Source organism: Patiria miniata, unplaced genomic scaffold, assembly GCF_015706575.1.
Source record: "Patiria miniata isolate m_02_andy unplaced genomic scaffold, ASM1570657v1 HiC_scaffold_20, whole genome shotgun sequence".
Taxonomy (NCBI): domain Eukaryota; kingdom Metazoa; phylum Echinodermata; class Asteroidea; order Valvatida; family Asterinidae; genus Patiria; species Patiria miniata.
Window position 1 is genome coordinate 22,919,221 of NW_024037059.1, and position 17,921 is coordinate 22,937,141.

The 17,921-nt window shown below is 38.2% G+C and overlaps 1 protein-coding gene across 1 annotated transcript in view; it reads left to right on the forward strand.

Moving 5' to 3' along the window:
• Positions 1–17,921, forward strand: part of LOC119728242 (metalloprotease TIKI1-like) — a 52,453-nt gene that overhangs the window by 14,182 nt on the left and 20,350 nt on the right. Inside the window, exon 3 of the mRNA XM_038200397.1 lies at positions 853–1,183. Within this exon, the coding sequence (XP_038056325.1) occupies positions 853–1,183 (331 nt within the window). The remainder of the gene's footprint in view (positions 1–852; positions 1,184–17,921) is intronic.

Below are 17,921 nucleotides of genomic sequence, written 5' to 3' on the forward strand. Positions count from 1 at the left end.
TTTGTGTTTTCTGATTACATTTGGTGGCTACTTCAGCGTAAGTCGGTATTTCAGAGCCGACCGTGCCGTTGATGTAATTATAGGGCACAGTGTAAAAACTTCATAGGATATCTAGACAAAGTGATCTAACTTTGTTTACTTCGTGACATATAGCATAAGGGGCTTTCTCTTTTTGGCAAACTGCGAAGCAGATGCAAGCCTATGTAATGCCGATTTCCGTCCGTCTGTACGCGTCCGGCCAGCCATATTCAGATTAAAAATGCTGAATTCTTTGCTGTTAGCTAATTTTGGTAAAAAACAAATTCAGTTATGATCAGCTCTACAACTTCCAATAAGGTTCATTTCATTGCAGTAAATGTTTTGATTTTATTGAGGAATCTCAATTCAAGAAAATGTTTAAGTTTTTAATTGTTACCATTTAATTGTACATTTACATACATGTGCATGCATTAATTTCCAATAGGTACTATAGTGAAATCTCGATAAGTCAAACTCTCATACATGTAACTGAAAACAATTGTCACAAAGAATCCATTCCCCCTTAGTACTATAACAATGATATACAACCCTGCTAAACTCAAAACTCTTCTTGAGTCAAATTTTGAACCCGTTCCCTTATTGAGGCTGCATGGTTTGAGGAATCGAGATTTCACTTATGTATGTAATTTTTGGGGGAGTATGTCTGTGTAGACTGTATGTACATGTGAATGCGCTTCTGGTTTGATCTTTTAGTTTTATGGGATGGGGAGGGGGGCTGGGGAGGGGTTTGGGTGTCATTTTGATGTCAAATATCCTGTTCAATTTGATCATTTTGAATTCTGTCACGAAACCTCTTTTTTTGTTGATATATAGGTCCTTTTTGCTCTCAATCAAACACTATGGCAACAAGAGATCATGCGTGCAGCTGCTGGTAGGACCCGTCGTCGGCCCTACACCACAGAGGACCTTATTTGGCACTACAACTGTGGCAATTTGAACTCGGTCATCTTTAACCATGACACAACCCAGGTGCCAAACCTTCTCAACTCTACGCTGGGGCCCTATGAAATCAGTCTGGCGCAAGAAATTGACGAGTATTTTCGGGCAGAGTTGATCTATAAGAGAAATAGACGCATGGCCTCCCGTGTCAAGGAAATATTGGAATTGTATCAAGATAAGAGTTTTTTCTTCGCATTTGGAGCGGGTGAGTCACTCATTTGTTTTTTTTTTTAATTAAATGGGAAAGTTTGATATATTTTCCCCTGAAATTTTCTTGTTAACCAAATCTCTTTGTTGATGGCCGTCAAATTCATTCTTTAAAGTCAAGGTTGAGCAGATCATTTGTCAGGTGAGCATTTTTTTCGTTTGAAGCAACAAAAGTTCTCAAATCTAATGACAGTTGCTTATCAACTAACCTGATGCAGTTTTAGCTGTGTGAATGCTGTATATTTTGAAGAGAAAAAAAATTTCTAGAATCTCGATTCAATTTAAAATTTGCCGAGTCATGTTCTGAATTACGCCTAAAATCAGCATCTGGTACACATTCTCATTCAGCCGATTGCAGCTACCCGATGTCACACAACAAATAATAGCAATTGCCGGCGCATGTGCATCTTGTCAATGATTGCGTGCACCCATTCACAGATTTGCAATATTACAAACCAACTACTAATGTAGATTTCTAGCATCTTTGGAAATGGCCTTCTATTATGGTTTTCTTCAAAGTGACAGCATGCCAGAAATAACAATTTCACAGGGAGTTAATTGCCATTACTGTCTTTAAATTCAGTAGTAAGTTTTTCAACAATATTTTTTTCAGTTACTTTTTGGATAGCTGCAAATGATCTATACTCTACCGTTAATAAATAAATACATTGGAACTAACACCTTTAAAAAATGCAACAACATAAACATAAATAAATGTTGAAATACGTAAACAATTTAGTGTCATAAAAGTAAACAAGGTTCCTCCAGGAAATTTCAAACAAATCATGGCAACGGTATTCCGTAAAAACGTGGCACACTTGAACAAATCTCTGAAAGTCCCATGTGAACATTCGAGAATTTCTATGAAGAGACAAATTTATCATAGACCAATATTATCACCACTCAATCACGCTGTTCACTGCCAGTCAGAAAATTATTTTCTTGTGTTACGTACTTAGATGCTGTAACAGTGAAATTTGTGAACCCCCAAAAATATGGCCTTTTGAACGTTGTGTTTTTCAGAAAATATGCTTAGTATGATTGAAATTTTAAATAATGACGGAAGCAAAAATTCTAAATTTCATGTCAGTGAAAAATAAATCACTGTCATTTATGCTAAAACCTCAATACTGGTTACTAGTAAAGCAAATTGTTCAAAAACGTCCCCAAATCTATGTATTTGTATCAATTTCTAGGAATTTCCGAAAGGTGTTATCTCACGAGTAGTTGAACATAAATATCATTTTAAGTATTTTCCGAATTTCAGCTTAATCTGTTGCAAACGCTACTGTTACACCTTGAACTATCTCCAAGTTAAATTTAGATGAGGATTTTTTTCCGGCCAAACCACGTGCATAGTTTACAGCATAGACGCTAAGGTTGACCGATTTCAGCCTGGCAACACAATGGATGATGGCATAATAAGCATATTCATTAGCGTCACTCGGCGTGACTTGGCGTGGGTCTCGGTATCGACCAATGGAAGCCAGCAAAAAGGGTGATATTTATTAATTAATAACTTGTGAAAGAGGCTTTTTTGCAAATTTTTACTGCACACCATAATGGATGGGAACCTTATTAATATTTGTGAGTCTTGAAAAGATTGACAGATATTGCAAACGCCAGTGTTACAATTTTTTAAAATGCATGTAGCCACCCCCTATTTCAACAAAAAGTAACGAACATATCACAACGATTTTCAGCACATACTTGGATCATTATAAGGGAAATAAACCCCAAAAGTTGCATGAAAATATGGTCTTTCAAACGGGAGAAGTTAATTTTCAAAGATTTTGCCCGCCAACGTGAACATTTCAGTGCATAATTCATTTAAACCGACCTCTCTGGATCTGCCCTTATTTATGAATTGGAATTATTTAAAGCTTGCTGTTATTTCACTCCCTGCTAAATTTGAGAGAAAACTTTTGTCCTAGGAAAAGTTTAAAGGAGTAAGGCGACATCAACATACTTTCTGACATTTTTGATGAGCAAAGTTTAAGACAGTGTGGTGGTTTCGGTTTAAGTCTGTATGCATCAGAATTGTCAGATTAGATTGGCACAGTCTAGCAAAAAGTCATTTACCAATCCAACATAAAATCCATAAAGTCTATTTTGATTTTCAGGTCCATGGTCCATCACAACCTCCTTACTTAAAACTCCTCTGTTGTATTTTTTGTCTTAACTACCTGCATTCCAGTTTATAAATAGAGAAATAATTCCATAACGATTTTTTGCATGATTGTTAGATTTATTTGCCCTTGTCACTTACACTTAACAATAACATGTACATGTCTCATGTTCTTATCAGATTGGCTGCAACTTTTGACTGATAATGTCAGACAATTCTTTTATGATGAGACATGCAAGACATTTGAGTTTTGATGAAATCTGGAGTTTTATTTCCAGAAGCTTTCAAACCATATAACTTTATTATTATAACTTAATTTTTCTGTTTTACGTCACTCTGTATTTTATAATCAATTTCAAACATCTGCAAGTAGTTTGGTTGGAACAAGAGCAAGTAAAAATAAATACACTCTTTGAATAAAAAGGTATACGCCTAGGTTCTACATGAACACTTACTTATAACTTATCCATAAATGCCCTCCCTGGGTTTGGATTCCGAAACATAAATGAAATGGCTGTAAATGTCCTTGTGATTGTTTGATGATGGGTAGTGTGTGTGGTCTGTATACTAGGCACAGCTTGATCATGCATGAATGAAGTCAGCGTGTGTTGTGAGCAGCAGCTGGTTTAAAGGTGTACGGACCAAATCATAAATTTATTATGTGTGTGGATGGAACACTACTTGCGCATAAGAAATCTGAGAAAATGTAATGGTTGCAATGAAGGGCAGTTGAGAATCAATACTTGATACCCTAATATAGAAACTTAATATTAGTCAGAAAATAATGCCAACTTACTGTTTTGAGATAATCAAACTGTAAGTTGTATAGTATGAAGTTGCCCTAAAACTATGACATTTGAATTGAAATATCTGAATATATAGGACTTGAAGATATAGACATGGTTCTCTCTTACTGAAGACAACTGCACTTCATCACGGGTCGACAATGTCCAAATACCATTGAAAAAACAAATGTAAGTTTAGGTTGGAGATACCCAGAGGAGTAGTTATGCAATTCTGTTCCATAATGTGTCATTGAGAAACCTGGGTTTTTTTTAGGCTTGCGCGGTTCCAATCTTTCTGGAGCCGGTTCCAGTTCTCAAAAAAGAACTGGTTCCAAGTCAGAACTGGCTCCCAGAAATTCAATGAAAAACATAAGCTGTTGAAATTACATGTAAAGAATAACGGTGTCACCTTGTGAGGTCCGTGCTCTGTGCATTAATTCGGAGCGCAATACATGTTATTCCACTACGTACTTGGTTTCAAATGTGTGGGTTTTTTTTCATGTGAAACTATGTTTATTGTGTTATTGAAAAGCAAGCTTAGCGTTTATTACTTTATTCTCTGTTCCTTGCCTATGATTTTATTTACCGGGACGATCGCCATGCCACCGAGAATAGAATGATTCACTGCATGCATAGCACAAGTAGTTGAAGTGTACATGCACACGGTTCGCACGTACACACTGGTACCCTGCTTTCAGTGAACACCATATGTAGGGTGGAACCAGTTGAGTGCTGGAATTGGCTTTGATGGACCCAGGTACAAATTTACCTGGCTCTGATTCGAACGAGTCACGGACGGTCCGGATCGAGTCCACTGCATTATTATCTAGCAGGTACATGTAGCAGCCCACGTGTTTAAGTGCACAGCTGCACGACTTTTTATTCTTCACACATGTGCACCGATCAGAAAGAGCCGAAGCAAAGGGTGAATTCATTTTCGTGCAACGATGGGAATGTTGTACCTGTACCCCACGGCCTGCAAAATCCAAATCTCAAAACAGCACTGTACCCAGGTCAGTATTTATTATTAGAGCCAATTCTCGCAGAAGCAGTGCTCATAGTCTCGGTTCTCGACACTCCTTGTGTTTTTATTCAACGAGCGCACAATCAACTAGTCTATGTAATAGAAAATGCCATGGGTCTATGATATGTGAACAGATTCACTGATTAATAAGGCAAGACCTCGCTCTTGACCTCCTAGATTTTGACCAATCAGCGGGCGCTTTCTATATATCGGGTCTTCGGTCATTTACCCGTTGCACGTCATAGACAATGGATTAAAAAGCCCTGCGTCACGCGCTCTGCATCATGTTACGCGATAATGTGCCCGGCTGTTGTTGCATTACAAAACACTGCATTCGAATTGACCAATCAAACCATTTAGTCCTGATTTAGGAATGAAATGAGGTCACGATTTAGTAAAGTCGACTCCGATTGGCTGGCGCGCAGCTTGTATATATGTGTGTCTAGACATATCAGACGTTATACAGGAGTCTTGTTCCGTGGATAACGTGTGATACTCGGACTAACAATCAACCCGCCCAAAACCATTATCACGAACAATCGCTGATAGAGGGCGCTATCACACACAGACCGCTATCAGCCACAAACTGCTATCACTCAAGTACCGCTATCACACACGATCCGCTGTCACAGGAGCGGTTCGTGTGTGATAGCGGTTTGTGGGTGATAGCGGTCTGTGTGTGATAGCGCCCTCTATCAACGATGGTTTATGATAATGGTTTGGGTGGGTTGATTGTGCGCTCGTTGAATAAAAACACAAGGACCGAGACTACAGTGCTCAGAGCCGGGGGGTTATCAGAGCCGATTTCAGCACTCGGAGCCAGTGTGATTAGTCTAGGGGCTAGACACTGTTCTTGTTTGATACGCGATAACCCGCCACCGCGATAACCGGCCACCGCGATAACCGGCCACCGCAAGAGGGCGCTATCGCGACCAACCAATATCACCCATGAACCTGTCAGAACAGCGTCTAGGCCACTTGCTATTGGTTTTGTAATGCGCGCACCTGTTTGGCTTAATATATGCAGGGCGCAGTTCAAAAAATTCATAGTAGTTCCGAAGCAAACTCTCAAATTTCTTCCAGTAGTATAAAAGATGCAGCAAGACTTTTGTGCATTTTCACTGGTCAGCTCTTTTGTTGTGTGTAGTATGTGTGGGACTGAAAATGGACAGTAATTACCTGCAGAAGTCGCGCATGCGCACTAATTTCCCCCATTTTTTTTGGGGGGGGGGGGAATTTAAGCAAGTGGCATAGATGCTGTTCTGACAGGTTCGTGGATGATATTGGTTGGTCGTGATAGCGCCCTCTCGCAGTGGCCGGTTATCGCGGCGGCAGGTTATTGCATATCAAACAAGAACAGCGTCTAGCCCCTAGACTACGGTGTGATATGAGAATGGACTCATGTGAACAACGGACTCCTTTTTCATGATCGGTCCTTTTCCAATTATCTATGCGTGAGCATGCGCAATACCACCGCAGAGTCCGTACTTCATTTACCTAAATTCATGCTACACCGCTTGTCCAAACAAAATCATCCATGGTACAGGGCCAGTATTGGGTTCAATGCTCTGTATGCGCACCTCGTGGCCGACCGCAAACTCGCAAATTAGGCTCTGTTGGGCGGTTTTTGTCTCCGACTCTCTGTGACACATATGGGAGTCTGTGTGGTTTTCCCCGCCATTGTTTTGACTAGCCAGAGTGAATGTCCCGGGCTTTCACGCGATTGAATTCCAATGTAGCCGATTCTCGGCTCTAGGTTTTGTGCACGGAGAATGGGTAATTTAATCTAGAACCGATTCTTCTGGAGCAAGAACTGAGGATAGCGGGTACCCGGTTCCGGTTCTCATATTGGAACCGGGTAGAACCGGGGAACCGAGGGAACTTCACAATACTAGTCTTTTTGTGTGTTTTTCCCTTCCTCTGTAGCTAGAAAATATATTTCTTCTAATTCTTGTTCATGTTCTTCTACCTCTTCTGTGTTACCAGTATCTTTTTATTATTATTTGGATTTTTTCTCTCATAAATATAACCCCAATTAAGTGAAAGAGATTGAAAGGGGGATGTTCCTTTAATACAGCCAGCTATGAATGTTTGTCATAGATGTCTGCAGGTATATTTGTTGAGGTATTTATAGCAGTGTTTTCCCGAGGAATGAGGCATCTGTGGAATGAGTAGTGTAATGTGCCTTCTTTTCCTGACAACATTTTATTGCATTCCTGTCTGTAGTTCCATTTGATATAGAAAAAACTGTACATGGAAGATGTGATTGCAAAGAGGTCATTGTTCTGCAAACAGTAAGAGTGCATTTATTTAAAGAAAGTGAAGACTTTGGATGCATGCTTAGATTTATAAAACACTTTTTTTTTAGGTAAAACCAATTCAGTCACAAACATTTGGTGGATATTGTCAAACATTGATTGCCGCCCCCCACCTCGGAAAGGGTAGGAATTTTAATCCCTCTCCCCCCCCCCCTTCAACAAATTTAGCTGTTTTGGGGCAGGTCTCCTGTCAAATTTAACCCCCAAAAGTTGTCACATTTTTAAAAATTGTTTTAATTGTAACATAATTTGACAAAAACATGACTATTGAAAACGACTGTTTTTCATAACAAAGGTATATAGTGTACTCTTCCCTTTCACTCAATGTGTTCATATACAAAATAAAAAAATAATAAAAGAGAAAAACCGGATAGAATTACCTGCCCCCCAGCATCAAATGAGGTCCAGGTCCAACCTCCCCCCCCCCCCCACTTCCCCACTTTTTGAATTTCCAACGTCCAGTCGCTTTTTGGTCCGCAGGTGCTTTGTTGTCCCCCCAACCCCCACGCTCAAAACTGTTCCGCCGCCGCTCAGATGAAAGAAATTAACAAAGATAGAACACAAAACACAAGGTCAAATTGAGCTTTCCATATATTGCTTGATCATTCATGTGGTGCCCCCACGCTCATAAGCTGGCTTGACTTTATACTGTATCTGATCATTTTAGATTTTTAAAATGGTATTTTAAAAAACAAATTCAGTAGTGCCTTTTGTCTTAAATTTTTACTTTTATTATTTATTTCTATTTAGTCAGTGGTCCACCATTTCAAACACTCTATAAACATTTGAAGACAAGAATTTTAGACAAGTACAATTTTTCTTTTTAGAGGATTTTGCGCTACCCAATAGTAAAACTTCACAGATGGGGAGTAGCCTATCCCTTGTGCTTTGTCTATCAATCACTTCGGTACAAAAACACCTAAATCTCAAGAGGTTTCAATTTGATAACACTCCCAAAGTTCCCAACAAAAAAAAATCTTCACTAGACATGCAAATAAAACTTGGTGGAGGATTGCCTGTGCTGGCTGACATGTCACAAGGGAATTGTGTATTAAACAAGAAAAAATAAATCCTGCAAAATAGCCCTATTCTCTGGCTATCTTCTAGTGCCAATTTTCCCTAAGGATACTTTTTTGGGATGTTCTAGATCTCTTGAAGAAAATAAAAACCTTAAATGGGTTTCCCTTCTCCTTAGAACCATCTTTTAACAATATAAAGAGACTCCTGACAAAGATTTTGCCATAATTGAGAAGAAAAAAAAGAAAAAGCTCGGTTTAATGTATTATCATCGTCGTCTTAGTTGTAGTATACCCATTTGGCTAAGTGCTTACCAGGCTTTTGAGATTATTTTTAGGGAATTAAGTAGAGTAGTGAAAGAACACAGCAGCCACCAGGCACATTGTAGGTGCTTAGCCCAAACATCCCAAATCCTTCAGAATAAGCCGAGGACTATGAAGTCCTCTCGGAGGGTTTCAAGTCTTGTGTATACCTCCAAATTCCTCTACAAACAAAATAACCGTCCAAATTTGGGTTTTTGAAGTCACTGATTTAAATGCTGCACGTATATTTGCTCTTTCATTTTGATTGAAATGTTTAGTTTTTTTATGGCTTAAAAATATTTACTGAGCCGGCAACAGAGAGTAGACAAAAGCATGAAGTGTATGTGTGGACAGACACACCTATCCTCTCAGACAAACATGGAGGCCATTGAACTAATGTACCTTTGAAGCAGCTCAAACTCGCTTTGATGATAACCTATTTGTTTGACCAGTCCTGACCTCAACCCCAATGTTTTTCCAGTTTCAGTCTGATTTCCTGGCCAAGCCCCATATACAATTTCCAACCAAAAATAAACTGGTATCCTTTTGTGGCATGTATGCAATGCCTGAGCTAAACATAGAGGGTTCCCTTTCTAAGTATAACTTGCCCTTCCATATCCAAGGAATATTTTAAAGATATCAAATTGTTATGCCTAAGGCTGTGGACCATCTGGTCAGGTACTGATTCAGTAGTTTGTCCGGAAAAGAATGACTGAAAAGACATTGCCACGAAATTAAATGAAAGTAGCCTTGGAAGTTTTAATTTGGCATTCTAATGGAAAATTGAAGGATTATAAAATTCACAAGTAAATATGTATACATGTATATGGTAAAGGCTCTACTCTTTCATCATCATGTGACCACTGACCCTCCAAGTACATTTTGGATTAAACAGTCCACTACATTTGGCAGAGATCATACAATCAGAATTCTCAAAAGTCAGTAATTGCTACAGTGAAATCTCGATAAGTCAAACTCTGATAACACAAAACAACTTGAAGTCAAACAAAGAATCCATTAGTATAACAAAGATGTTCAACGCTGCTTAGCTCAAAACTCTGCTTAAGTCAAATTTTGAACCTGTTCCCTTGATGTTTGACTTAATGAGTTCACTGTAGTTAAAATCTCATTATGTCAGGCTAAATGCATTGTTATATTTGATTGAATCAACATTTTTATTAACTTGTATTCATTAACAAAACATCATCTCAAAGATCTTTTACCCATTTTTGGAAGAAAAAGACCCCTCCATTCTCTAATAAATATACACCTATTAAAAACAAATATCAGAGTTGGAAATGGAAATCTGGGGTTGTGTAGAATTGTTCAGGCACTACCCTTTACTCTGTTTCCAGTAAATTCACTCTACACGGCATGAACAAATGTGCCAAAAAATGAGAAACAAATCAATTGACATGGCACTACGGAAAACATGACTGCACTTGAATCTTGTGTGTCAAGGATGTAATTCACCGATGATAATGTGATAAAATTTCAATTTGCACGGGCAGCTGCCAGAAATCTATGTCAAGGTTTGTTCCTAAGGCTTGCTGTTGCTATGGGTGATCATCAATAATCAGTCCGGGAATTGTGTCAAACTCCCAGAGTGAAAAAAACGTAGTGAATCGTTAAAAAAGGACCACAATAGTCAAACTGCCTCACGTCATCAGCTTATGCGTGTGTTTTTAAATAAGATGAGTCATTCATCATTTCTGAGATAACAACAACCAAGACTCTCAGCAAGTACATGTACATTCATTCCTGCAGAATTATATTTATAAATATGTTTAATACTAGCCTACAATGTATATGTGCAAAATAAATGGCAGATGTAGGCCTAACGCCAAGTAAACAAACAAACCAGTTTCTCATCCTCGCCCACTTCGTGTTCCTTCCCGAAGTTCCTGCCCCCTGTTTTTCCTCCTTTTTTAAATCATATATTTGCAATATATGAATCTTTTGATTCATCTCCAGCGAAATTGTAAATTTAGTGGAAAATGTGACAGCTCCTTTGGACACAAAAGTATCAGCTAAAGAACATTGGGGAAGAAAGCTGCCACTTTCCTTCTTTTTTAATATTTTAAAGCCTGGACCAGAAACGCTATTTGTTTTACTTGGACTTAATGGATTTGCCATATTTTTAGTTCTGTTTGTATTATTCCAAAGTTATGGTTCAGTAGTTGTTTTATTTATTTCCCAACACATTATTTTCATTTAAATATCAATACAATGACATGCATATATAGTACATGTATTAGACAACTTTAGTCAGACGAAATAATTTCAGAAAGACATACATGTAACTGTCAGTGTCATACATTCCTTCCAGATCATAATATTCCCATAACCTTCTTAAAAGAGATTTTCTGATTAAAAGACAAAATTCAATAAAATATTGTAAAGTTAGACAAAAATCAATTCTTAGTATCAAGTAATAAATGGAAGATCGTAATTCGTAAAATATATGAGGCAAATGATATATTCTAATAAATATTCTGCAATTGTAAATAGGCTACACATGTACCTAAATCCAATATTTCATTAGCACCCAAATTACTTCCAAGGAGAAAGTCCTTATAATAGTCATGGCTTCACTTCCCATTTAACAAAACAAACAAAATATACAAAAATGAACAGTATTCACATTGTGCATACTAACGGTACACCATGGATACACAAATGCTATTATCCAGTTGTTTATGAATCGATTTCTTGTGAGGAAAAAGCTCACAATCCTTAAAATTCATAGGTGTATTATGCAATGTTCAAGTGCACATACTTGTAATCAGTACATGTTGCAAGTGGGAAGCAATACGTATTTGTATGCCCACCCCAAAACAACTGTACAAAGTAATGAAAAACCAAATCCCCTACCACTGGAAGAATATCTGATTATCCTCTCTCCTTAGTTTACACAGAGCACCTGTGACAGCTTATCTCATGCACCTGCCACCTGTCTGGTATGAGCACCCCATGATATATTGGGCCAGGGATGTAATTAACACCCTGTTGTTAGTCTATTTGTCTGCTCATCTCTTTGATGTTCTGCAGTAAATCAATGAGTGTTTGACCTGTCATTATTTAAAGGTTTGAGGGAAACTTTTGAATCTAGCTAAGGTGAATAATATGAGACTTTCCTAATAAATGAACATAGTAAAATGTGTTCCTAGTGATACAAAGGCTGTGAAAGGTCTGTTTAGATGGGCACACACACTCAAAGAACATTTTGAGATTCTGAGATTTTCCCAAAATGTTCACAAATATTAACAAACAGAGTTCCATAATGTCATATGTTACGACGATCGAAGACAAAGGATGGTTGACAGTGATAGCATGAATACGTGTTCATGCCCAATTCGGTTAGTTTAGCCACGGTCTCAGTAACATTTCTGAGAGTCAAAAGTCTTCAGTGTGGACTGGTAAGATTTTTCCCATTCGGTTACCCCTTAGGTTTATATAATTGTCTCAATAAAAATCCTTGAAAAAAACATGAGTCGAGTGCGAACATGGCTAAAGGGGGAAAATAAAAATGATTTAGTATGAAACAAATGTGTCTACATTTTGACTTCAGCATATTATTTTAAATGTGGAAGTTGTTAGTCATACACAAATTTGAAAGGCTATGTTTACAATGATCTTTCATGTCATAAAACTTTTTCTTGCTGCTTGTTTACTGTTTAGCCAGATACATTTGAACCAAGAGAAGAAAATCCCTCCCCTAACTGTGTTCAATCAATACCAAACCAGAAATAAAGAATACCTGAACCAAATTCAGGATAACACACAAAAATTCCAGTTGGCTCTCCCTTAAAAGTAAACTTACTAGTTGTGTAAGGAGTTAGGGGAGAAAAAAAAGTATAGCCTTGTTGAACGTATGTCGGAGCATTTGAAGTTTTGTAGTTGCAGGTGTTTGCACACAAGATATCCCTCTAGTGTTGACTCAGGACTTAGGTTTCCGGAGAAAAAAAGATACAGTGTTTTTTGCCGTCTCTTATGTAAGCCTGTGTAGACACAGACAGAGTTCACCTTTACAGCTTTGGTTTATAATTGTGGCATGGACCATGCATGGACCATGCATGGACTGAGCCTTTTTAAATATCTCACAAGAGGGCCAGCCTACTTAAAGTGCAAAGGAAATCATTCAGATACTCTCTGTGATTGTGTGCTCAAGACTGAATCCCCTCAGGGTAAAACTTGCTTATTCTCTGAACTGAACAAAAAAGCAGTGGTTAGATTTAAGATGCGGTATCAGTGTCGGTAAAAGGTGACATAAACACACTGCAACCAGCTCACATCAGGGCCTAATTTTGTGGAGGTGCCAAGAAAAACCAGCTTTAAAATTGGTCACAATAGAAATAAATCACTCGGCATATTTAGTTGTAACATCTTTCAACAGAATAGTGAGTAACTGTGCTAAGCAAATGTGTGTGCTTACAAAGTGACCCCATAGAACTTGTTGGATGTATTAGGGGGGATCTGTAAGAGGGCTCAGTTTGGACAGTTTCTAACAGAGGGTTCCAGTTCCCATCAGTCAAAACTGATTAAAGTTTCATTTTAAATAGCTCTGTGCGTCATTATGTGGAAGATGTCCTTGTGAGTAGATTATTACTGAAATACTTGGGGTGAAAAGAGAATGACATCAAGCCTATGAATTGTGTATATTATAGACTAAGAAAAAGTTATTTAATTCCTGTACAAAATCTCATGAAAAGCAAACATGCTTTAATTGGGATATATTTTTAGACAGTTTTCTCTCTTTATATGATCTTTAGAGTTGATCTGATTTATTCAGTTGTAAATGTTTGAACAATGGCATTTAATGTAGATTTTTCTTGTATTTGTTCATGTTGTTTGTTTTTGTTTGTTTTTGGTTATGTGTTGTTAAAGGGAATAAACAACATTTGCAAACATCGAAAAATAAAGCTACTAGTTTTTTATGAAATACCTTACTAGGATGTTGGTAAATAACAGTCTAAAGCATCATGTAAAATTATGCCACCTGGTGTGAAGTCATTTTCAAGAAAATGGTATTTTTGTAAAAATTTCCAACGGTGGTCGGCTGACCACCATTGGAAAAACCTAACCATTTTCAACTATTGCTCCAAATTTACATTTTTTTTTCAGTCCAACTTTTGTTTGCTATTGGTTACATATTCATGAACGGGGCAAGCCAGCTAGACTGGTTCCCTTATTACCTTACAATTTTCCGGCATCTGTAAGGCCAAAAAAAAAAAGTCTCCGGTTTCTGGTATGCGCGCGCGTCGCCGTAGCCATGCGCGTCGGCAAAATGAAAACGTTTTTTTTTCAATGAAAGATGATGTCTCAAAACCGCCAAACTCACTGGTTTGACTGGAATCCTGCTGACGCTCAATTTTAACGTGTTTTTGGATGAGGTTATGATCGAGAATAAGCTTTATGTGGCCTCTCTGGACTCCCATATATTTGCACTAAGTTTAGTCAGACACCATTTGCAGTCATCAGCCGACATTTGAGGCAAAAAAAATCAGGTAAAAAAAAAAAAAGCCGAGTCGCCGCACCACTTTTTGGGCAAGCTCCATACCAGAAACCGGAGACTTTTTTGGGGGGCCTAAATTGATCCATTTTGTATTTAGTGGAGTCAGGGAACCAGACTACTTGAACATTTTTGTTTTTCTTGGTTTTTCCAGCATTTTTGAACACAAAACTTCAAACATGTCAGTGTAACAGTACTTGATCTATTACACTAACCCCTCAAATAGTTCATTTCTGAAAATTACAGCAAAAGCCAATGATATATATTCCCTTTAAGTTCCTCTTCAGCTGGGGCTTGCATCCAGCTTGGCCTCAGACTCTTGCAAATGTCTGAACAAATTATTGTCAGCATAATATCACACAACAGGTGTAAGGGAAACAATGTTTCCCAATCAATCAACTTCTAATCTTCTTAGCATGATAAACCACCACCCTAGGGGATCACATATGGAACATAATTTATTTAAGGGATTAGTTGGATTTGGCATAGATTTTCAGTGATATTTGAATTTAACAGCTTCTGTTGCTTATGTGTGTGTGCGTTTGTGTTTGTGTTTGGAAGGAAATATGGGTGTCACAAGACAGCTTACCGAAGGGAAGGGTTTGGTTGGGTAATTTGCTTATTGAAAAGGGACTTTTTGCGCAATTTAGAAATCTGTCCCATTATGTATCCTTCATTTTGAGATATGTTGATTTTTATGAAAGTTTGTAATATTACGTCTGCCTCCCTTAAACTGTACAACATGTCAGGGTTAGAATGATTAATCTAGTTCAATTCTGGCTTGACACTCAACCACAACCTAATATACAAACATGTTCAAAACTGAAAAATTTCAGAGGGACTGTATAGAGACATTTCAGGCAATGAGGCATGATGTAAGATGGTGGTGATTCTCCAAATGGATATGGAATTTGCGTTTACCTTCGATCCTGAAGCTGTGTGACTGTGAGCCATACACATGTACTAATTTAAAAAAAAAAAACTTTCAATCTAGCCATAATAGTGTATACATTAAAATGTGCCATTAGGTTCATAAAGTGAGGTTCTGGCACCTGTTCATTATGCATGTCAAAAGCCTCATCAGAATTCTTGCCGTTTGTTGCAGCCTTCTTGTCAGTTACCTTTACCTGTGTTCATTAATAAGCCTAACTTCCAACCTAACAGCAAGGAATTAACTGCTATTTTCTACCACTAGTTTGCCCCATTTGCAAGTGTTAGGAGGCCATTTAACTATTCTCACTGTCGTTACAAAAAAAATCAGTTGTCCCAGCAGTGTTTTCTTCTCCACCTAACAAATCTCTTGTAGAGGCCCTTCTTGTTTGACCCATTGGGAGGTGTGTTGACCTGTATCTCGTCTGTTTGTCAGTATCTTAATAGTACTTGTGTTATATTGTCCTGGAAGTTGGCATTTATCCCTCCTTGTCTTCTCCTTTTGTGGTGGCTTCACCTTGGTGGTCTCTCTGGACCACCTTCTCACAATTCTTGCTGTGCTGGAGAAACTCAATCCTCATTTATGAGGCTTCCCTGCCAGCCAGATTCCGTCTATCTCAGGTGTCACTGATGGATTCTCTAGGCCTGTGGCTGAAATTCCACCAACTGTCAATGTCTGTTCATATGTAAGATGCACAACACATTTTAAATTGTACTAGAGTATTTTCAAGCAGGAAAGTCAGACTTTTAATAATACCTAGCCAAAAAAATCATGAACTCAAATTCCAAACAGTTGGACCTATGTCTGAGGGGAGTGATGTACATATCTTATGCACATCTGTCCTCTGCTTATACAAAGTGCACATATGTACCAAAAATCCTTGGAGAACTTTAGTGTGCGTGCAGTTTGAAACAAGTATTCTTCCCCGTTAGCCTCAACTAGTTGACAAATATCCCATTGGAAGTTGTAACTTATTGTCCAAATTCCCAATTTCAAAGAAGCATCATCATCTGTTTTTAAATGATCCCCTTCCGCCTTTTTTTTAGACAGGGAGGGATCAATTTCAATAAAGCTGATTATGGTGGAATCAGTAAAACCCTGCTGCTTATCTATGAAGAAAGAGATCTTACAATTGTGTGGAGTAAGCTCCTCAAATCTAAATCCCTCCTGGAATTTGGGATTGTTGTATTCCCCTCCCTTAACCAAATAATACGCATAATGTTGCTTTCTCTACAGTCAGAAAATTGTGTGAATAAGCAGTGCATATCGTTTAAAGTCTGTAAATCTGGGGGACCTTTTGCCCTGACTGCACAATTTGACAGTGATAACAAATGATCATCCCTAGGAGGGTGAGATAAGCCACTTAAATGGATCCCTTACTTGCGGGAAATCTGCATTAGTTTTCCTGGCACATCAAATGCTTGTGCAATGTGCATTCATCTAGGGATTACTTAAGTGCGTTCTCTTTTACCAAGTTGACAATGCATATAGCTTGCTCTTAAATTGACTAATGTTTGTTACGTCTCTTATGATTTATTCTTTTTCAGTATAATAGCTATTTTTAATGACTTCAAATCTCAATGAGCCATAGATTCTACAAATATCAGTCAACAAGCTTTTAATTAGTTCAGATTATAGAACATGCAAGTTGACCTCAAAAATCTCCAAAATTTTACAGAAAATGCAGTACATCCGGGCACCATTTATAGGGTAATAATAATATTATGATAATAATGTGCATTTATAGAGTGCACATATCCACCATTATTGGTGCTCAAGGCAGCACATCATTATTACCCTGATCAGTGGGCCACTGAAACATCCCAAATACCATCTCAGCTCTCTCGGGAGTATACAGCTTGATGGTACCATTTTTCTGCGCAAAGCAGCTAAAATCAACCACAATAACCATCTCTGCCCCTCACAGGTATCCATTCACCCCTGGGTAGAGTGAAGCTGAAGCAGTGAGTGACGAAGTGCCTTGCCCAAGGGCACACGCACCATGGCCGCAAGCTGGATTCGAACCCATAACCTGCAGAATTACCTGCAGACCATGAATTTAGGATCCACAACAAGTCCCAATTTTTGCATTTATTTTGTGTTCTGACTAGGCTTATCCAGTCAAGGGTGGTACAACTGATAATGTAAAAAGCAATGGATGACATATCACCAACTAATAATGTCACTCAAATTCAAATTGATCAATACTGTATCACTAAGGGATAATGTAACACAAATTTACCAATAGTGAAGTAGAATTGTATTCGCTCGTAACCACCCCCCCCCCCCCCCCCCCCCCCCGCAAACATTGGGCAGGAAAGAGCTGATGAGCTTCACAGAATCTTTTGAAGGAAGTGGGGATGGCATCCTGGGTAATTTATTATGACCTATGTATAAGCATCTGGCTAAAGCTGTTCAAGACCGCAGTTAGCCAATGCGCGCAAGTGATATCCGAAAACTTTATCATAGAAAATGCACACATTCCATACCAGATGTGATTTCTTATTCATTGCGGACCATGTGGACAAATTTTGAGGGAGCCTGAGCAAGTGACGGGAATTGAAAATTTATAACACGCAAGTTTTACAGATTTTCCTATATAAAAATCATTACGCTTTTCAGTTAAAAAAAGCATATATATGAATTGGAACAAAAGAGTAATGAATCAGTCTTGTTCTGGCCTCGGGGAGTGTGGGACGCCCCCTATCCAGTTAGATAA